The 22870-nt window shown below is 42.4% G+C and overlaps 1 protein-coding gene across 2 annotated transcripts in view; it reads left to right on the top strand.

Moving 5' to 3' along the window:
* Positions 1-11589: 11589 nt before the first annotated feature.
* Positions 11590-22870, top strand: part of ETFA (electron transfer flavoprotein subunit alpha) — a 75673-nt gene continuing 64392 nt past the window's right edge. For both annotated transcript variants that reach the window (XM_008712062.2, XM_040642939.1), the window contains exon 1: positions 11590-11747. In XM_008712062.2, the coding sequence (XP_008710284.1) occupies positions 11709-11747 (39 nt within the window). In that variant the 5' untranslated portion in view covers positions 11590-11708. The remainder of the gene's footprint in view (positions 11748-22870) is intronic.

Below are 22870 nucleotides of genomic sequence, written 5' to 3'. Positions count from 1 at the left end.
ATCCTTCCTTATTGCTGAACGATAGTCTATTTGTGAACATATCACATTTTATTAACCATTCGACAGTTGATGGACACTTGTGTTGTTTTCACTTTTTGGCTATTAGGAATAATGCTGCTATGAACATTCAGGTGCAAGTTTTGTGCGAGCGCACATTTTCATTTCTCTTGGGCACACATCTAGGAACAGAATTGTGGGTCATATGGTAACTATATGTCTAACATTTTGAGGAGCTGCCGATTGTTCACCCAACCAGCTGAATAGGGTTCCACTTTCTCCACATCCTCCTCAACACTTGTGATTATCTGTCTTTTTGAGAATAGCCGTTCCAGTGCGTGTAAAGTGCTATCTCATTGCGGTTTTGATTTATGTCTCCCTGATGACAAATGCTGTTAAGTGTCTTTTCATGTGCTTATTGGCACATGAAGACATTTGTATATATTCTTTGGGGAAAAGTCTGTTCAAATTCTCTGCCCATTTAAAAAAATTGTGTTCTTTTTCATTATTGGGTTGGAAGAGTTCTTTATATATTCTGGATACAGTACCTTATCAGATATATAATGTGCCAATATTTTCTCCCATTCTGTGGGATGTCTTCACTTTCTTGATGGTGTCCCTTGAAGTACAAAAGTCTTAAATATCGATAAAGGCTAATTTATCAATGTTTTCTTCTGTTGCTCATGCTTTTGGTGTCGTATCTAAGAAGGTTTTACCTAACCGAAGGTCAAGATGATTTATTCATGTTTTATTCTAAGAATTTCATAGTTTTGGCTCCTGTGTTTTGGTCTATGGTTTATCTTGAGTTAATTCTTGTGTATGGTTTAAGAAGGGGTTCAGCTTCATTCTTTTGCATGTGGAAAACCTCACTATTGGTTACTTTTTCAAGGAGAAGCAGAATAATGAGATTTTTGATGCTTGAACTTTCATTACAGCATTTAAAATGCAAATGGTTAGGTTCTAACTTTCCCTGTGGCCCTCAATTCCTTTCCCCTTCCTTTCTCCTTTCACAGTTGTTGCTAACTTCTGTTGTTATTCCTTCAGACAATTAAGAAATAGTTATTGAACACCTGCTGAACACCTGGTACTTCACCATGGGATGAAGGGGAGTATGTACAAGACATAGACTGTGTCCTAAAAAAGTTTACAGTTCAGTTGAGGTAGTGAGTGTCACATATATTAAACATTAACCAATAGCGAGGTCAGTAACCACCTAGGGTTCAAACTGGTCCCAGAAATACAGTGAAATGTTTGTATTGTGGCAAGACAGAAAAACCACATATAGATCAACGAATACAATTCAAGAGATGTGGGCATCAGAGCACTCACAGTCTGCTGGTGGAAGTGTAACATGGTATAGCCACATTGGAAGAGAGTTTGGCAGTTCCTTAAATGGTTAGACATAAAGTTGCCAATTCTAACCCTAGAGAAATGAAAACACATCCAGACAAAAACTTGTGCACAAATGTTTATAGCAGCATTATTCAGAAGAGCCCCAAAGTGGAAAAAACCCCAAATGTCCACCCACTGACGAATAGATAAATAAGATGCAGTATACCCATATAATAGAATATTATTCGGTCATTACAAAGAATAAAATATGGATGCATGCTACAATGTGGACGAACCTGAAAAGATTATGCTAAGTGAAAGAAGCCAGTCACAAAAGAGCACAAATGATATGACTCCATTTATAAAAAAATCTTCATAATAAGCAAATCCACAGACAGAAAGTAAATGAGTGGTCTTCTAGGGTTTGGGGAATAGGGTGATAGGGGTGTGACAGCCAGAGTTTGAGGTTTCTTTTTGAAGTGATCAAAATATTTTAAAACTGACTGTGGTGATGGCTGCACAACTCTGAATGTACCAAAAATAATTTATCTGTAAAAATTAAATGTGTAAATTATATGGCACATGAATTATATCTCAGTAAAACTGTTGTTAAAAACCAAACAAAGACACAAAGACAACCAAAGCCAGAGGGATGAGGAAAAGGGAGAGGTAAGCTCGGGCTGGGATGTCTAAGAAGGCTTCATAGCAAAAAGCTCATTCATTCATCTGTCTATTCATTTTTCATCCATGAAGTATGCATGGAGTATTTGCATGGGCCAGATATTGTTCTGGGGACAAGGGTTCCAGCAATGAATTAAACAGAGGCCTTGCCCTGAAAAAGAAAGCGTAGTTAGGAGAAGGAGAAAATGGAGAAGGGGCTACGTAGCGGTGGTTGAAGAAAGCCTCTTCCAGGAGCTAGTATTTAAGCTGAGACCTGAATGAAGAGTGGGAGCAAACTATAGAGAAGCTCTGGAAGAAAATCATTCCAGACAGAGGAACAGCAAGTACAAAGACCTCGAGGCAGGAGTGTGCTGTGTGTTGGAGGCAGAGTAGAAAGAGTACCTGAAGTGGAAGAAAAGAGATAAATCCGAGAGCCAAGCAGGGGCAAGATCGAGAAAGATTTGAAGTCACAGTACGATCTTTGGATTTTTTCCCCCTCAGTGTGATGAGGGAGGGTTTTGAACAGAGAGGGTATAACGCGGTTTCTATTTTAAGAGTGTCTCTGTTAGTTCTGAGGAGGAGAGCCTGTGAAGGCAAGAGCAGAGGCTCAAACACCAGCGGGGAGGCCGCTGCCGTGGTCCCAGTGAGGGAGAACGTGGCTTGGACCAGAGTGGAAGCAGAAAGCTAAAGTCACTAGGATTTGCTGATGGATTGGACGGAGGACATGGGTCAGATTTTGAAATGAAAGTTTTCAGTTATGTTTCTACCAATGTCCAGATTGTAGATTATCCAAGCAGAGATTTCAAGCTGGTGACCTGCTGTGCATGTTTGTGCATGTGTTTTAATCAACGTTATTGAGGTGAAACCTACACATAGTAAAATTCACCAATTTTAAATGCAGTTATTTTTTTAGTTTTGGTAAATGTATACAGTCATTGTATATACTACAATCATGATCTAGAACCTTTTAATCTCCCTAGAATGTTTCCTCATGCCTATTTGCCAGGGCTAGCTCCTAGAAACCACGTACCTGTTTTCTGTTCCCGTAGTTTTGCTGTCATATAAGTAGAATCCTATGTCTTCTGTGTCTGGCTTATTTCACTTAGTATAGTGCTTTTGAGATTGATCCACGTCGTTGCACGGGTCAGTACCGCGTACCTTTTTTACTGCTTCGCAGTGAATGCAATAGACCGTACTTAGTCATTTTGGGAAGCCCTCACAAAATACCACAGACTGCGCGACTTAAACAAGAGAGATATGTTTTCTTACAGTTCTAGAAGTCTGAGATCAGGGCATCAGCACAGCCGGGTTCTCGTGAGGACTTCCTTCCAGGCTTGCAGACGGCCAGCTTCTCTCTGGGTCACCACATGGCGGGGGGCACATTAATCCCATTATGAGGGCTCCGGCCTCATCGCTTCCTCTACACCTAATTACCAAAGGCCCCATCTTCAAATATCACATTGCGGGGTAAGTCTTCAACATGAGTTCTGGGGGATATAATTCAGTCCCCAGCACAAACGAATACACCAGGTCACCGTTCGTTCCGTGAATTTGCCAGTGAATAGGTGTTAGATTATTTCCGGTTTGGGGCTGTGATAAATGAAGCTGTTATAAACATTTGAGTACAGTTTCAATCTGGTCTTGGGCCGAAGCGTGGCCGTTAGATCTCACCGCTGCTAAGCCATCAAACTGCTGTGTGATAGGACAGGTCAGAGTATTCAGCTCCCGTTTCTGACACACAAAGAATCGTGAACTGACAATATTCCACTAGAACAAACAATGCTCACTGCTGACACGGTGAGCGAATGACACGCTGTAGATTCAAAATGTTTTCGGTGAAGCGGCTGCTGGTGCACAACACAGTGGCCCCTACGGGCTCTGCACGCCTGACGTCTCCACAGGCTTTTTCATTTGTCTAACGGAGCCTCTCTCTGCTCCACACATATTTTCACCACCACCGGTTGTAAAACATCTTTGCAGAGTCCACTAAAGGTTACATCGAATTAGTGTTTCCTCACCTCCTTTGAAAACATCCTGTTCGTTCAGACTATTCACAGAGGCTCATCCCAGCGTCATTTCAGATTTGGCATCGACTCCTTAACTCATCAAAAGCCAAGGAAAGCTACTGGAAATAATCTGCTTTGGCTCGCAATTGATTACGGACTCGCTTCCCCATGTTCTCTTCTGCCCCCAAAGCTCACAGAAGCAAACAAGTTCATTTTCTCTGCACGCATTTTGTCGGCTGCTGCACTCACGCCCAATTTAAGTAATTCGCCATCAGTAAGCTGCCCTCCTTGTTCGGCGGACAAATGAACGACTCAGTAACTCCAGCGGCAGCTCACTTGCTTTCTCTACCGTTTTGAAGAAATTCTGACGTAATGAGATAGTCTGTTTTAAATATCTCTCGTAGGGGATATTTTCTCAAGTAGGTTTTAAATTTTCTAGTTTTTCTGATGGTTGTTCTATGAATTGAGAATGTTTGTCGGGGGTTTAGTCAATATATATTGTATTACTTTAGCACGGCTATCATGTTATCGCATAATAAACACAATGCGTTGCCATCTAATCCAGTAACAGAAGAGTTCACATCCCGTTGGATTACTGTTCAGGCCGGCACATCAGCCCAACTTCTCTGTCTGCCCAATTCTGCTTCTGTCTCACCTGACACAGGTGTGGCCCCTAAGAGCACCCTCCCGCCCGTCCTCACGTGCTTGTTCCAAGACAAGAGCCTGCTTCCAAGGGGAGCAGGAGTGTGCGAGTGGTCCGAGAAAGCAGGTGGAGAGATGGGGTTTTGGAACCTCTTCCTCTTTGCTAGCCTAGCACTGAGGACCCCCTGCACTGCCGGGACCTGGAACACAGATAACTCTTAGCATAAAGTGGTGGTCCAGGTGTGAAGACTTTCAGTGGGGGTGGGTTGGGATGGTTTGCTTCCAGAAGGGAATATACTAGGCATCTGAGAAACACGGGGGGAAGGAAACAGCACGATGGGACTGGGTGGTGATTACTAAGCTTCACTGAGGCCTTAACAGAAAAAATTATTTTAAAGACGAGGAGTAGGGGCACCTGGGTGGCTCAGTTGATTAAGCGTCTGCCTTTGGATCAGGTCGTGATGCTGGGGTCCTGGGATCGAACCCAGCATCGGTCTCCCTGCTTAGTGGGGAATCTGCTTCTCCCTCTCCCTCTGCTGTTTTCAATCTCTCTCCATCAAATAAATAAATAAAATCTTTTAAAAAATTAAAAAGAGAATAAAGATGAGGAGTAATTAACAGGCAATTGTATAAAAGCTAGAGGGCCTTCTAGAGCAAGGATCTAAAGGATCCCCATCATTTTCTATTTAATTCACCAGTATTGTCCCTGTGAAAATCCGACAAAACCTGGAGGATAACAGTAAACAACCACAAACTTGCCCAAGGAGTAGCCCTATGCAGCCCCCACAACAGATTTCCTATCTTTGCTAAAGACATTAACACAGCCCCAGGTGTATTTCCTATGGACGTTGACTTGATGAATGGGTTCTTCTTCTCCCCCTTCTTCTTCTTCTTCTTCTTCTTCTTCTTCTTCTTCTTCTTCTTCTTCTTCTTCTTCTTCTTTTTTAAAAGATTTTTTGGGTTCTTTTTTAATCCCTATGAGAAGAGTGGCTCAGAAACTGTGTGCATTCACATGGAACATACAACAGTATACGTACATTTGTGGTCTTCCTCCAAAGCTATGTGAACTCTCGGCTTGTCACAATGCGGGCCGCAGAGATCAGGACTGTTTGGACATCCTGCAGAACATCACACTGAATCTATTACATTGATGATGTCATATTAATTCAGCCAGATGGGCAAATGTGGCTAGCACATGAGAGGCCTTGGTGCGACACATGTACTCCATAAGTTGTGTAAAGTTCAGGGGCCTGTCATATCATAAAGATGTTTAGGGGTCCAGTGTCAAGGGCATGCCATGTATCCCATCCAAATTTCTGCACCTCCTACCACGAAGGAGGAAGCATAATGCCTGGTAGTTCTCTTTGGGTTCTGGACACAGTATATTTCACACTGGGGATTTTGCTCTGGCCCATATACTGGGTGACATAAAAGGCCACCAGCTTTCATTGGAGCTCAGGGCAGAAAAAGGTTATAGAGCAGTTTCAGGCTGTAGTGCAAGCAGTCCATTTATGCTTCTATAGATGGTTTAGATGGTATTAGTGTTTTCAGTGGCAGAAAAAGATGCTGTGTTGGGGCGCCTGGGTGGCACAGCGGTTGGGCGTCTGCCTTTGGCTCAGGGCGTGATCCCGGCGATCTGGGATCGAGCCCCACATCAGGCTCTTCTGCTAGGAGCCTGCTTCTTCCTCTCCCACTCCCCCTGCTTGTGTTCCCTCTCTCGCTGGCTGTCTCTCTCTCTGTCAAATAAATAAATAAAATCTTTAAAAAAAAAAAAGATGCTGTGTAAAGTTTATGGCAGGTTCCACTGGGAATCACGACCTTGGGGTGTTGGAGCAAGGCCATGCCATCTATAGAAGAGATTTATGTGCCTTTTGAAAAAAACTGCTCATGTGCCACTGATCATAGGACACCAAGTGACCACATGTCAGAACTACCCATCATGAGCCAGGCTCTATCAAACCCACCAAGACATAATATCAGGCAGCCAGCAACAATCTGTCCTCTGATGGAATTGGTGCGTCTGCAATGGAACACAAGTAAGAGCAGGTGGTTCAAGCAAGTTTTGCTTGAGCAGACAGCCCAGACGCCAGGGCATCACACCACCATTATACCAGCACCTCCACAGCTCACACTGACGCCTGTATGTAAGCTTCCTTACAACCAGCTGCAAGAGGAGGAAAAATCCTGTATTTGGCTTGTGGAGAGTTTTCTCAGTATGTGACTGAGAATGGATGGCAGCTATGATACAGCCTCACTTAGGGGTCACCTTGAGAAACAGGAGTGAAAGAAGATCTCAGTGGGGAGAACTTCAGGAGGTGCACCTGGGCATCCACTTTGTGGACAAAGAAGTGCCCCAAGGTTAGAATATATATGAATTCAGGGGCAATGGTGAAAGGACTGTATGGCTGGTAGTGGCCTGGAAGAAGAAATTTGGGAAGGGACAAGGAGCTTAGGATAGAGGCACAAGGATGGATACCTGTATGGGAGTTGCTACAAGGTATGGAGATCTTTGTTTAAGCAGTCTCCACACTCAACATGGGGCTCAAACTCACAACCCCAAGATCAAGAGTCACATGCTCTACCGACTGAGCAAGCCAGGTGCCCCCAGAATATGAAGATTTTTGTATCACATGTTAACACCCACCAGAAAGCATCCACCATAGAAGAGGCATTAAATAACTAAGAAAGGCAAAATTCACTTGTCCAGGTGACCTTAGCCAGTCTCTGTCATCAGCCACCCAGTGCTGGCACTAAGGATACATGAATAAAGTGGCCACAGTGTCAGATATAGAGGCTAGTATGAGCCTAATAGCATGGGCTCCCACTTACAAGAATACTGTTAGCTACTGTTGCTGCTTAATATGTCCCCAATATGGTAACAGTCCTCCAGGAGACCAATTGGCCATGTAGTGGCAAGCTGACTACATTGAACCCCTTCCATCCTGGAGGAGCCATGATTCATCCTGACGGGAATTAACATATATTCTGGGTACTGCTTACCTTTCCTGCGCATAAGATCCTATCCAGTACCGCTACCTGAGGGCTTTTTGAATATTTCATTCACCAGCACAAGATCTCATGTAACATCATGTCAGATCAGGGACCCAACTCACTGAATGAGTCTATGATCACAGGAGTCACTCGCCTAGCCATAGTCTGGACCACCCAGAAGCTGCTGGCCAGACGGGGCATCAGAATGACCTCCTGAAGGCCCACTTGAAGTGCCAGCTTGGAGGGAATACTTTATGAGGATGGGGGTCATTTTCCAGGACGCCACGTGCATCTTGAATCACAGACCTTTATATGGTGCTGTGTCCCCAGTCAGAAGAAACTACGGGGTAGAAGCAGGAGAGACCTACTACTATCACTCTCATTGGGGACTTGTAGAATTTGGGCTTCCAAATCTCACAACTCTGGTCTCTGCAGGATTGGAGGTATTTTTCCCCAAAGGGGAAATCTTCCACAAGAGGACACAGCAAGAGTCCTATTGAACTATAAGCTATAGCTGCTACCTGAGCATTTGGGACACCTTCTTTGCAGGGACCAGCAGGCAAGAAGGAGAGTCATCATCCTGGCCAAGAGTGATCTACTTGGGTGCTTCTCAGTACTCTCCTGCTCAATTTGGACAATAAATGGACAAGTGCAGAAACTCTGAGCCCCTGAGAACTTGTGGTGGTCAGGCGCTCAGATCCTTAGGTAAGCCACTGAGACCGGAGGAGATGCTAGCTGAGGGTGAGGGCAATTTAGGATTGAAAACAAGTAGGGAGGCAAGTATGTATACAGAAAATCCTCTAAAATAAATGTTTCCGTGTTCACATTTTGGTGGTACTTGACCACCATGTAAACATAAAACTCCCCACCCTCCCCCACAAAGTCCCTGGGGGTGTCTCCTGTGTGCGCAGAGCAGGTCTGCTCCATGATCACAGACTTCGGCAGTTTTCTGCCTTCTTCTCTCCTCTGGCTGCTCTGCTAGGAGCTACTCTACTCCATGGGTATTGCACCTCTGCTGGTACAGATGCTACTGATGCACTGGGACCTGGGAGGTGACAAAGCTGTCCCATGGGGGTGAGGCTGGGGAATGTCCTCCCTGCTTTTGTTTTGCTTTGTCATGGGTGGGGAGGCATGGAAGAAGGTTAGCTTGTGTACCCATTTTGACATGGTTTTTAGTTAAATATCCCTTTCAGTTTTTACTTAAAGTACTCTTGCCTCTTCCTTCCACTTCCATAGGACTCAGATATAAGTCGAGTGGGGGACCGGACTGGGAGGCAAACGCAGTGGTAAGTGGAATACTAAATTGTCCCTTCCACAGAGGATTCACTGGGGGGCGTCCAACAGCTCCAGTCTCCTCATGGGCACGGACATCGTCAAGTGGTTGCAACATATGTTCAAGCTGAGTCCTTACCTCATTGTTCACAGAACCAGGAGGATGAAGAAGAGGGAAGGATTCATTTCTTCTGGAAGATCAGGGAAGACCCTATAGAAGAAATGTCCCTGAGTGGAACGTTAAAGGTGGAGTAGAGGTGGGGAAGAGGAAAGAGCAAAGAGCAAAAGCTGAGCACGGGCCCTTAGAACGTTTGTTGACTCAAAGTCCTTGCTCCAGAGCACCTACATTCCCATTCAAGCTGATCAGCAATAAACAAATGAACAAAAAATGTGTATCCTGTTCGGTGGTGACAAATGTCAAGCAGAAAAATCAAACAAAAGGGAAGGGGGCTATTTTAGCCAAAGTGGTCAAGGTTGGCCTTTCTGAAAATGGGGCTTTTGAGCTGAGATCTGAATGAGGTGTTGAAAAGAGCCATGTGGATCTCCAGGAAAGCGCATTTCAGGCAGAGGGAACAAGCAAAGTTCAAAGCCCTGATATGGGAGCCACTTGGTGAGTTCAAGAGCAGCAAGGCCTATGTCTGGGGCACAGTAATAGAAGAGGGCTTTGAGCAGAGAACACAATCAGTTTGACGTTTGGAGAAGAGACTTCAGGAGGCCAGGGGATACACAGAAAGAACAGTTAGGAAGCTCCTGCAGTTATCCAGGTGAGAGAAGATAGGGAAGGTGGTTGTCATGGAGGAATAAAGAGGTGTTGGTAGAAGTTATTGACTTCCAGACATCTTTCGAAGGTAAAGCTAATGGGATTTATTAGGTTAGACTTGACAAGGATGGAAAAGTAGGTGATTGATAAATTGGGAATTGAGACCATTTCTGAACATATCACTCCCCTACTTAAAAATTTCATGGTAAAGTTCAGACTTTTGTAGCAAGTCCTTTTATTGGTTTGTTGATTCATTCAACAAATACTGACCAAAGGCCTACTATGAGCCAGGCACTGTGCAAGGTTTGAAGACACAATAAAAAAAAAAGAGATAGGACATATTGTCTGCCTTTACAGGCCTTACAGTTGGGTGGGTGAGACAGAGAGGTAACCAAGGCATTGCAACCCATGTGACAATTGCCAATATAGAGAAAGTACAGGTAAAAATAGGGGCACATGGGAGAAGTAGCTCATTCAGAGTTAGTGGGGGGAGGAATGTGCAAGCCAAAATTTCAAGAATGAATAGATATTAAACAGTTGAAGCAGTAAAGGGAGAATGAGGAAAAAAAGAGTGGGAAGGCAGAGTGGGTAGGGCATTGGAGGATATGAAGGAAGTTCTGTATGGCCATGGGGGATGAGGGTGGGGGGAAGACAAGGCTCAAGAGAAAGGAAACGATTAACTCACATAGGGCTTATATGTCATGTTAAGGGGTTTGCATTTTATCTTAAAAGCCCATGGGGGGCCACTGAAGTGTGTTCAACAGGGGAGTAACATCACCAAACTACCCTTTTGAAAGTGCCCTTTGGTTGCAGTGGGAGATGGATTAAAGGGTGAAGACTAGAAGCTGGGAGAACAGTAAGAAGGCAACTAGAGCAATCCAAACATGGAGTGGGGGTAGAAGAGAGCCCTAGATGGATTTGGGAGCTGTTCGGGAGTGGAATTGCTAGAACTTAGTGACTGGTAGGATAAGGGAATGAAGGAGAGAAAGGAGGCAAGGATGGTCCCTAGGTTTCTGGCTTGAAAAGTTGGGTGGAGGTGGAAAGCTTTCCCTAAAAAAGGGAATCCAGAAGAATTAAATCTGGAAGGGAATGTTGTCAATTGTGTACACGTGGGTTTGAGATGTTGCAGGACATCCTGAGGACATGCCCAAGCAGGCCTGTATATACATGGATCCAAAGGTCAGGAGAGATTTGACAGCCAGAGGCTCTGAAGCCAGGATGTGGGTGGGGTGCCCAGTGACAGGTAGAGTGGGAAGAGGAGAGGACCAGGGTGGGCCCCAAGTTCCCCACATTCAAGGCCTTGCCCAATCTATTGTTCCAGCCATTTTGCCACTTTCTGCAGGCAGCACACAGTCCTGTGCCTGTCCTTGGACCTTTCCCTTATGGGTATTCGCCCACACGGTTTTTTGGTCTAGAACCTAGCTCAAATATCAACAGTTTGGTGAATCCCTCTTTCCATAAAGGAATATGTTTACTTGTATGTTTCCTCCAGAGTCTGGTGAAGTCAACATCTCATGCATCCTTTTATTATATTCCCCTGACCTGGAAAATGTGTTCACCACGTTACAGGTGTAGCGTTGATATGTGTGCATGAACGAGCGAGCAAAAGAAAAATTGGAGTGAGAGGGCTGGGAAGCCAGGAGATTGACGTCAGCAGCTCAGGGAGAAAGTTCACTTAACAACGGTGCACACGTGGGTCTGATTGGCCTTCTGGGCCACCGTCACCTGCAATTCACCAGCTCCGCCAGGCATTCGGTCCGGCCGCGGGTCCGGCCGCCCGCCGCACTTCACCCGCGGCCTCCCAGAGCAAAGCTTCACCTTTGCCCTACTTCCAAGTCCGCTCCCTAACTTTCCGCCCTCCCCATTGGTTGCGCGACTGCCCAATGGGCAGACAGAAACCGTGAGCTCGCCCTCTTCGCCGGAGGCGACTCCGCTCTCGTTCGCGCGTCTCGCGAGCGTTTTAGTGACTCGCAAAGGCGGCCCTGCTAGGTTCTCCTCCCGGATGGTGGAAGGCTGACGGTGCTGCGAGGCGGACGGGAGCAGAGACCATGTTCCGGGCTGCGGCTCCAGGGCAGCTCCGGCGGGCGGTGAGTCCCGGAGGGGTGGGCCGAGCCCGGTGACGGTCCAGCCTCAGTGTGCTGACCCTGTGAGAGTCTTGGCGAAGGTCATCGTCTCCCACAAACCTGACCGGCCTGCAGGCCCAGCCCGGTCTGTAGCTCGAGCTCAGAGTTCTGGGGCCTGCTCCGGACTCCTTCCGGGTCGCCAGCGTTGGGGGGCGGGGGCGAAGTCAGAGGTCAGGGTGACCTCAAGTATGAAGCCGCGCTTCTGCTTCCCACCCCCTCTCCCACCGCGTTTACTCCGCACTCTCCCAGGCCGCCAGCTTCTCCACATTGGCGGGGAGCAGGCTGCCACGTCCCCGGGAATCACTAGCGGAGGGAGGAGAATGTCGCTGCTGGGATGCCCTCTTGCAGAGTTTAAAACCTGAATTTGGAAGCCAGCATTTCTGGAGAAATTAAAACTATTTCTCTGGTCGCTTCGTGGCTGCTGGTATCCGCTCACAGTCTGGGGAGCCGGGGGGCAGGAAGGGGAAGGGTGGTGTTGTGGAAACTTCCTCTGCTCCCTAGCTATTGGGGCAGTGCTGAGTATAGGTGATTATAGTGTAAGGTCAATCATCCAATTTGACAGCTTTAGCCAGTTTTGAAAGGCAAGCATCTTTTTATACTGCAGGCTAACCTGCTTTTAAACTAGTAGTAGATTGTTGGTTAAAGAGCCAGGGAACTGCTCATAGTGGTAAGCTTTTGATGCTTTCCTTAGTGACAAATCATGAGTTTACCACATTTCTCTCTTGTGAGAAATATTGATAGAAAGTATATTTTTGTCTTTATGCTATGGGACAATAGTATTTGGAAGTTGACCAATTACAAGTCAAGTAACAATTTATATTGTGGATTCTGTAAGTTTTCCAATTTACAATTAGGTTAAGTGACAAACAAGATTGTTAAACTGGGTTAGAAACCTTGCTGATGTTCTGTAGTTTTTCTACAGGTTGTTTTATGGATGCATATATTCCCATCTACCACAGAGATTTTCTCCCTGAGACATAGCTGGCAATCTTCCTAGATACCTGTAGGCTCTTTTTCTGTATATTCCTTGTTTCATTAAAAAAAAAAAAAATTCTGTGTGTCCTTCTCCCCTGTGAAAAAAGTTCAAATCCCCATCCTTTGGGGCCGTGTTCATTCTTTCTTCCAGTTGATTTTTTTCCTCAGAAGGTATAGACATAAACAAGTTAAAGTCATGGATTTGGGAAAATTCCACGTATCAGAGTCAGACTGGCAGAAAAATAGCTATGCAGTAATTAGAAGGTAGTTTTATGGACAGGAGTCTGGCATAAGCGAAATAATTTGGCGCCTAGGTGGCCCAGTTGGTTGAGCACCTGCCTTCAGCTCAGGTCATGATCTCAGGGTCCTGGGATCAAGCCCCACATCTGGCTTCCTGCTCAGTGGGGAGTAGGCTTCTCTCTCTCCCTCTGCCCCCCACCCCCACTCGTGTTCTCTCTCTCTCAAATAAATAAATAAAATCTTTAAAAAAAGTAAGTGAAATAATTTTAGTGGGGGCAGTTTAGGACTCAGATGTTTTATAGATCTAACGGAAAACATGGAACGATTAGCTTAAGTAATTCTTGTTAACACAATTTGCCAATAGACATACACGGTATTTCCAAATCTTTATTGTGGTTTGGCAAAAAGTTTGACCTTGACTTATTTTGAAAATATGAAGTCAAGCTAAGTAGAGTACTTGCTCCAAAGTCATAAGAATGTTTCAGAGTTGAATTTCAAGAATATAGGGAAGTGGTGGGGACACTTCTAAAATAGATCCATAAATATACATATTTAACTTTTTAAATTTTGAAATAATTTCAAACTTAAGGAAATCTGTAAGAATAGTGTACGTAATTCTCAAAACCCTTTCAGTTTTACTAGCTGTTAACAGTTTAGTTTTATCTCTTTTCATATATACTTATAATTTTTCTTTTTCCCTTTGTTTTTTTTGAAAGATTTATTTATTTGAGAGAGAGAGAGAGAGAGCGCACGTGCACATGCACCCTGGGGGAGGGCCAGGGGGAGAGGGAGAGAGAGAATGCACAAGCAGAATCCTGGCAGAGCGTGGAGCTGGATTCATGGGGCCGAGATCATGACCTGAGCTGAAACCAAGAGTTGGCCACTCAACCAACTCAGCCACCCAGGTACCCCTTATTATTTTTCTGAACCATTTGAGAATGTGTTGCAGACATGTCCCTTATTTTTAAGTAAGTCAGTGGGTATTTTCTGAAAACAAGGAAGTTCACCTTTTGTTTCCGCAGTAAAATCGGGGAAGTCAGGAACTTTAACATTGCTACAATACTGTTATCCAGTCTGCAGACATTCAGATGTTGCCAGTTGTCACATTAATATCATTTATAGCAGTTTTTCTAGCAGTTTGACTTAGGGTAGTCGAGGATCATGCCTTGCATTTAGTTTTGTCTCTTTAGTCTTTGTTGGAGAAGCTCTTCAGCCTTTCTTTAGCTTTGATGGCATTGATATTTTTGAAGAGTACAGGCCTTTTTGTTGACTGTTCCCGCTTTAGGTTTGTCTGGTGTTTCCTCGTGATTATTTTGGCAGGAGTCTCGAAGAAGTGGTATGGATTTATCCCATTATTGGTGATGTTAACTTTACTTGGCTGAAGTGTTGTTCACCAGGTTTTTCCACTAACAAGTTACTACTTCTACCTTTGTGATTTTTAACTAATTTATAGGGAGGTACATTGAGATTATGTAAATCTCCTGTTTCTCATCAGACTTTGACCCACTAGTCTTAACATATATTGATGTTAAGAAAAAATATTACTATGATGTAAAATGGTAATTTTTCTAATTCCATCATTCCTTCTATACTATTAGCATTCTATTATAAGGAAGAACATTTCCTTATTGCTTATTTGTGTATTTATTATGGATCCTTTATACAGTCAGTTATAATCCGCTAATATCACATTTTTAAAAAAGATTCATTTATTTATCTTAGAGAGTGTGCACGCACGCCCCTGAGCTTGTGTGGGTGGGGGAGGGGCACTGGGAGAGGGAGAGAGAATCCTCAAGCAGATTCCCCCACTGAGTGCAGAGATCAACATGGGGCTCGATCCCAGGACCCTATCATGACCTGAGCTGAAATCAAAAGCTGGCTGGTTAACTGACTGAGCTACACAGGTGCCCCACTATCTTATATTTTTCAGTGCTCTCAAGTTGTCCTATATTTCTAAAGTGGGAGTCCCTTCTGGCTCCTATTTTCTTATGATGATGTGGGAAACAAAGGCAAAAGAAGAAAATTAAATTTCCTTATTGCCTATGGCCCACTGACAAGCCCTTGAACCAGGTAGAGTGACTTTTCTCTAGGAACTCAGCTGCCTCTATGATTAACATTATCCTGACCTCCAGGATCCTGTAAGTCTTCTTTAACATATACAAATTCCTTTGGAAACTTCCTTTATCTTTACCCCCAAGATACATGTTTGCAGTCATCCTCCAAGAATATGGCCTACTAACATACATCTGAAGAGTCACAAGACAAAGGTTTTATTAGACAGTGATATATGACCTTTCCCTAACAATGGCTCAGTGGCTAGTCACTGGTCATAGCGCCAGTATAGCTCTTTCTGCCACAGGTCCTGTCTCTGTGCTTTAGTAAAACCACTTTTTTTCACTGAAGACATCTCAAGAATTCTTTCTTGGCCATTGGCTCTGATACCCAACATTTATACATCAATGATGTCATAAAGTCAAATAGCTTATCTGAAATCCCTACTCTTGAAATTTTAAAAAATTTGCTCTGTAGCTAACCATGAGTTATTTAGGAAGGTATATTTCCACAAAACTATATTTTTATATTAGATTAATCTATTAAAAGCTTTTCTTGAACTGTTAACAATGTGTATATAGCTAACTGCACACTTAAAAATGATTAAGATGATAAATTTTATAAGTGTTATCTACTACAGTTAAAAAAAAAGATAAATTGTTAGAATGTAAGTTAAATCACTTGCATTTGGTATCCAAGTTCCATTTCCAGTATTGACCTGATTTGTGCCCTTGAGCAAAGTCCTTCATCTCTGAGGGGCTCTTCAATGTCATCTGTTTAATGAAGGTGGTCTTTTACATTTACAATAAAGAGCTAGAGAACACATTAAGAGGAAAATAGGTAGGCATTTGCAATTAGTTAACATTCTTGTGGGGAAATTAATCTGAATTATGAGTATTATTTTATATTCATTTGCATTTGAAATTGATTTGTTGACTTATTAAGATACCAAAGAAATACTTTATGTGGAGAGTGAAGCAGCCCTTTTCAAGGTCATTTGAATGTTCCTGTTTTTGTATTCATTGCCAGATGGGGGAGGCATAACAATCACTATTTAGAAGCTATAAAACTGGTGTTGAAGGAACATGACATTTTTCAGAGTCCATGCCCTATCATTGACAAATGAGATTTAACTGTGTAATTTGTATGCAAATTTTAATTTCTTTTGAAAGAAGAAAGAGAGCCAATTTTGATGGTTCTAAAAGATTTATTGTGTAAGGTGAATTCTGTAAAATTATGCTGCCTGCCAGTGTGTCTACAAAGGGTCTTGTCTGTTTTTAAAGTGAAATAAATTGTGTTTTTAATATTATAATCAATGTCATATGACATTTCTAGTCATGATTAAAAGCTACCATATTTTATTATTAAAGAGGTTAAAGTAAGTTATTTAGTTTAAGTACAAAAACGCAATATACATTTTATTATTACAAAATGTATGTTAAAATAGGGATAGATGACTTTAATCACATATTTATCTTTTTCATTAGAACTTGGAAGTTTTTTTGTTTTTTTGTTTTTTAGATTTTATTCGCGAGAGAGAGGGGGAGAGCACAAGTGGGGCAGGTGGGGGCGGAAGGGAGAGGGAGAAGCAGCCTCCCTACTGAGCAGGGAGCTGGACATGGGGCTCCATCTCAGGACTGTGGGATCATGACCTGAGCCGAAGGCAGCCTGCTTAACCAACTGTGCCACCCAGGCGCCCCAGAACTTGGAAAGATTTTATAGCTTATTCCTGCCTATTTTTTTTAAAAAGATTTTATTTATTTATTTGACAGAGAGAGACAGCCAGCGAGAGAGGGAACACAAGCAGGGGGAGTGGGAGAGGAAGACGCAGGCTCCTAGCGGAGGAGCCTGATGCGGGGCTGGATCCCAGAACGCCGGGATCACGCCCTGAGCTGAAGGCAGACGCTTAACGACTGCGCCACCCAGGTGCCCCCATTCCTGCCTTTTTATTTTTGAGTTAAGAAGCGAGAAGACCCTCATGCTGTCCCTTCCCTTACCCATATCTCACTTTGTTTTCAAAGATGGTGGGGGGAGGGAGTAGGTTAAAATTATTCTTACTACTTTAGGTTGTGACTGGGTTTGTAAGGGCAAAGTAGGGAGTTAGAATCCCACTTTTTTTTTCTTCTAACACCTATGGTAGTTTACTACATGAACACTGAATTGAAGTCATAGCAGGAACTCCTGAGCAGTAAATCTCTTCGGTTACACCTAAAAGACTGAAAAAATCAAAAGCAGTGTCAACACTGTTAAGGTTGAGTAAGAGAAGGACCAAAATATAGTCCTTGGACTTAGCTATAACAAGGTTGTTATTGACTTTGAAGAGATTGGATTCAGTGATACAGTGAATGTGAAAGCCAGTTTGATGTGAGTAAAGGAGAGAAAGATGAGGCAGTAATTGGTGCTTACAGACATTATTTTCAAGAAGTTTGGCTCTGAAAGGGTGGAGAGAGAATGATAACCTTTTAAGCCCTGCCCTCGAAAAGTATACCCTCTCAAAAAGGCCAGTGAGCTCACTGAGGTATGCGGTTGGTATGAGAAAGAAAACTTCACATTTTACTATTTAAACTAAGTCTAGTCAGTAGTTTTGGTAAGTTTTCTGAAAGCATGATGGGATATCTGTTGTAGTGATTTAACAAGTTTATATACCGTTCTTGGTAGATAGACATGTAATTGCTTAGATAATTAAGTTACCAGTGAGATACAAAGAGTTGCTTTTTAGTTTATCATTTTGGGGAAACTTCATTTAGTCACCAAACATTCATTGAGTACCAGCTATACACCAGGCACAAAGGTAGGTACTAAATTCACAGTGGAGAACAGACACACCTAATTCCTGCCCACACGCTGTGAATAGATGAGGGAAAACAGACATTGAACACATTGTTTTAAGTATGATCATTGTAACAGAAAGGTGTATGGGGTATTTGGGGAACATGTAGTGGCAGGGAGGGTAATCAGGTAAGGGGCTGGGGAACTGAAAAGATACCTGAAATTACTTTGTAAATTGAGGTGGCTTGTAATTGTTATTGAGTGATGAAGTAATAAAGGTGAAGGATTTTCTTTAGATGAAAAACATCATTTTTGAGTTTTGTCTGTCTTAAGTCACTTGTTTATTATTTTAATTCTGTTCATATTGAATGTGTTCTTATTAGATATTTTGGTTTTTAAATATGGATTATTTGCAGGGTTGAGCTAGAAACAGAAATAGAGCATTAGTTGTGTTAGTTTGATTGTTAAAACAAAACAAAATCAAAAGTCCATGTAAATTTCGTCTAAGGTAAGGTGGAGCATGCTGAAGGAGCCTGGAAATTAAGAGAAAATAGTTCTGGAGTAATGACACCGTGTGAAAAGGAAGATCTATAGCACCCTTGTTTCATTTCTGTACAACTCTGAAGGGCTGTCATAGCTCCAGGGCTCCTTGTGGGATCAGCTGAGATCTTTGTTGTGACTGCATCCAGTCTTGCAGTTTAGCTTCTTCCACTGCCCAGTCCTGTCTCCTTGATGCCTCATAGATGTTTCCAGGAGTAGTCCCCAATAAATTGCTTGTACACTCACACACACAAAAGGAAGATATAAGTGTAAGGCGGCAACAAGCATTTAAAGCACCCACTCTACGCAATGAATTAACTTCTCTCCTATGTGTCTAGGATGGTTCTAGCTATGTTCATTCTTGGAAGAATTAAGACAACAGCCATTTAGATTTTCTGTGGCTTAGATGCGCAGTCTTGGAGAAAGGCTGATCTAGAGTCTTAAAATTGCTCTCTATAGCTCAGTAAATAGAGTAGAGGTATTTAAAGGATGTTTTTAAAGTAACAGAAGATTTTTTAAAAAAATAGACTATATGAAAAAAAAGACTATTTGGGGGAGCAGTTTTAGATTCACTGCAAAATTGAGCAGAAACTACAGAGAGTTCCCATGTATTTCCCCCTGCCTGTCCCCACCTTCCTGCACTATCAGCATCCTGCACCAGAGTGGTACTTTTGTTCCAGTTGATGACACCACATTGATAAATTAACATCCAAGTCCATAGTTTACATTTGGGTTCACTCTTAGTGATCTGCATTCTGTGGGTGTATCCCAAATGTACAGTGGCATGTATCCACCGTTATAGTATTCTACAGAATAGTTTCGCTGCCCTAAAATCTACTGTGCGCTGCTTGTTTCCCTCTCACCCCGCTGCCCCCAACCCCTGGCAATTGCTGATCTTTTCACTGTCTCCATAGCTTTGCCTTTCCAGCATGTCGTCTAAGTGGGACTGTACAGTATATAGCCTTTTCATGGCCTTATAGCGCCTTTTCTTTTCTTTTTTAAAGTGCTGAATATTCTGTTTTCTGGATGAATTAGAGTTTATCCATTTACCTACTGAAGGACTTTTTGGTTGCTATCAAATTTTGGCAATTATGAGTAAAGCTGCTGTAGATATCCATATGCAGGCTTTTGTGTGTAAATAAGTTTTCAGCTCATTTGGGTAAATACCAAGGAGTATTTGTATTGTATTTAGAGACAAGATTGTATTTAGAGAAACTGCGGTATTGTCTTCCAAAGAGGCTGTACAATTTTTAATTTCCACCAGAGTTCCTATTGCTCCACATCCTCACCAGCATTTGGTGTTGTCAGTGTTTTGGATTTTCGCTATTCTAATAGGTATGCAGCGGTATCTCATTTTTGTTTTAATTTGCAGTTCCCTAATACACAATGTTGAACATCTTTACATGTGCTTATTTACCATCCATATACCTTCTTTGGTTAAGTATCTGTTCAGATTTTTTGCCCATATTTAAAAATCAGTTTGTTTCTTACTGTCGAATTTTAAGAGTTCTTTGTGTTCTTTTAGATAACAGCCTTTTATTATATGTCCTTTGCAAATAATTTTCTCCCAGTCTGGCTGGTCATCTCATTCTTTTGATGAAGAGATTTTTAAAATCAATGTTCAGTTCGTTTATTGGATATCCCGTCTGGGTTAGACACTGAAGTAGAAGCTGGGGTTATAGTGGTAAGAAAATCAGATACGGCCCCTGTCCTCAAAATCAAGTAGAGAAGGCAAAATAATCAGGTGAGTATAGTCAAGTGTGATAAGTGCTATAATGAAGGCAATTCAGTGTACTGTGTTGGTGCTAGCAAAGTTAATTAGTCCAAGGAGATCCCAAGAAGGCTTTTATGTGTAGCTAACGTTTATCGAGCATTTATATTCTAGGCATTATTCCAATAATTTAATTCTCACAACTCTGTGAGGTTATCATCAGATCATCATCATCATCTCTATGATCAGGGAACTGAGATGCAGAGAAGTTACAGTGGAAGTAGAATTCAAACCCAGGCAGGGTGGCTCCAGAGCCTGTATTGTCTACCACTGCACTGTACTAAGGCTTCTTGGAGAGATTGGTATTTAAGCAGAAAACTTAAGGGTGATTGACTGGAAGCTAATCAGGTAACAGGGGAAGAGGTCCTCTAGGTGGAGGGAACAATTTGAGGGAAGGCTGGGGGTCAGAGAGCAGGGCAAGTTCAAGTATCTGAAAATAAGGTGTAAATGGAGAGAGGAATATATGGCTAGAGAGGGTCGATCACACCATAAAATAAATGCCTGGTAAGCCAACCTAAAGAGTCTAGTTGTCTCCTAAGGGGGTAGGAAGCAATTGATGTGTTTTAGGCAGGGGAATAACATGCTAGATTTGTGTCATGGGAAGATCCAGGCAAGTGAATTGGAGGGGAGAAAGCTGGGTCAGGAGATGTCTGGAATGATACAGGAGAAGGATAATGGCCTGCAGTAGGTGGTAGCATTGATGACGGAGAGAAGTGATGAATGGATTTAGGAGATATACTGTATTTAGAAGGGAGAATTGGTATGACTTTAGTAGTTGATTGGATGTGAGGGTTGAGAAAACATTCAGATATGACTCTCAGACCATGGTTTGGGCAGCTTATTAGTGGTGTATCCCCTGAAGAACTCTGGAGAAGCAATCTGGTAAAGGGCTAGAGGATCAGGGGAAAGATGAATTAAGATTTGGATCTGCTGAGTTGGAGAGTGTTTGATGGAGACAGACAAGCAATTGGATGTGCAGATGTAACTTAATTTTAGGTCTAGCACTTAGAACGAGATTTAATATCTCTTTCTCCTTCCTTCCTCCAGTATATATGTGATTCTTATAGGTGGCAAATTATAAATTAAGCCATGGAAATGAGAAGTGAATAGTTAATAATTTTAAATATTCCTGAGAGAATAAGTAAGGTAAAGCCTGAAAAGTATCTGTTGGTAATTTTGGTGAGGACATGAGCAAGAGTGCGAGTAGTTGAGGCATGAATGGGATTTGAGGAATTAGAGAATTGGAGTGGAAGGTGGGGCTAGTGAGTTTTTAATTTTGGACTTCTTTAAAATTGGGAGGTCCTCAAATATGTTTAAATGTTGATGGGAAGGAGCCCTGGAAAATGGGAGAGGTTAGAGATATTACTGAGAGATTACAGAAAGAAGTCTCCAACTAGATTTGAGAGGACGGAATCTAGAGCCCAGATAAAGCGATCAAATCTAGGACCTGTAGCAGCTTCCATTTTGATAGGACAGGGACAGTAATTTCCGTTCACTATCAGGAAGGTGAACAGGTCCCCTCTAATGGCTTCAGTTTTCATTGTGAATAAAGTAGGAAATGAGGCTCTCTTCTGAGAGTGGGAAGCAGAGTCTATTAGCGTTTGAGAAACATCAGAAGGGGATATTTGAAATAGTTGCTATGGAGAGTGAGCTGCCAACGTGGATAGCATAGTAACATTGTCAGGCAGTTTTGAGGGCCCAGATAAGGTCAATGAGCCAGAATTTATGGTGACAGCAGCCTGCATAAAGTAATTTAAGTGTTTTGAGGAGGTTGAGATTCCTTTCTGGGCTGTTACCTTATTAAGTCTTCCTATAGCTATCTTTAAATGTTTAAGAATTTGGCTCCTTTTTTTCCCCCAATAAAAAAGAGGGCCCAGAGTATACAGCATGGATCATAAGAAAATAAAATGTAACTTTTGTTTAAAAACCTTTTCCGTAAAGGACCTTTTTGAATCTTTAGTAGTTACCTATACCACTGTTCTACCTAAAGTAAGATTTTAGGGCTATAGAATGTTTAGAGCTGGAAAAGAGGACTTTTACATCATCTTATTTTCTTTTTGATCAGGCTATTTTTTAAAAATCAGGAAAATATTTGCTAAGTGAAATCTTTTAGAAATCTACAAGTTTCCCCTGCTATGCAAAATAGAGCTTTCCTATGAAACCTTTCGTAAGCAAAAACAGTGTAAAGTGAAGAAGCAGTTGCCATTAACTTATACGGAAACATTTTTTAGTGTTCTCAGACCCAAAAAATAACCTCTCTTAGGCTTTTCTGATATCATAGGATACATCTTGTTAATGGATGCATAGAATTAATTGAGACAAATCGCAGATGCTCACACAGTTCAAAGCTATGGTGGCTTGATGCTCAGTGTAGTTCCAGGGAAGCTGCTCTCACTGCTTCAGGTGTGCAGTGCTTTGGGGTACAGCTTCCTGCAAAATAAATGCTGAATGCTATTTTTGCTTTTCACCTCTTTTCATAAAAATGAAAATCCTCTTCAGGTTTCTTTTGGTTAGTGAAAACAGGTAGGTCTTTCATGAAAGTGAAGTGGCATAAAATGAATTTTTGAAAAGCTTGGGGATACCTATATAAAACATTAAAAATGATGGTACTTTGCTGTGAGCTAGTAATTAAAAACACAAATTCTGGAGTCCCCTTACACTTTTTTTTTTTTTAAAGATTTATTTATTTATTTGAGAGAGAGAGCGAGCAAGCGTGAGCAGCTGGTGGGGCAGAGGGAGA

This window comes from Ursus maritimus, unplaced genomic scaffold (assembly GCF_017311325.1).
Source record: "Ursus maritimus isolate PB19 unplaced genomic scaffold, ASM1731132v1 scaffold_27, whole genome shotgun sequence".
NCBI lineage: Eukaryota > Metazoa > Chordata > Mammalia > Carnivora > Ursidae > Ursus > Ursus maritimus.
This window is presented reverse-complemented; position numbering and strand designations above follow the sequence as displayed.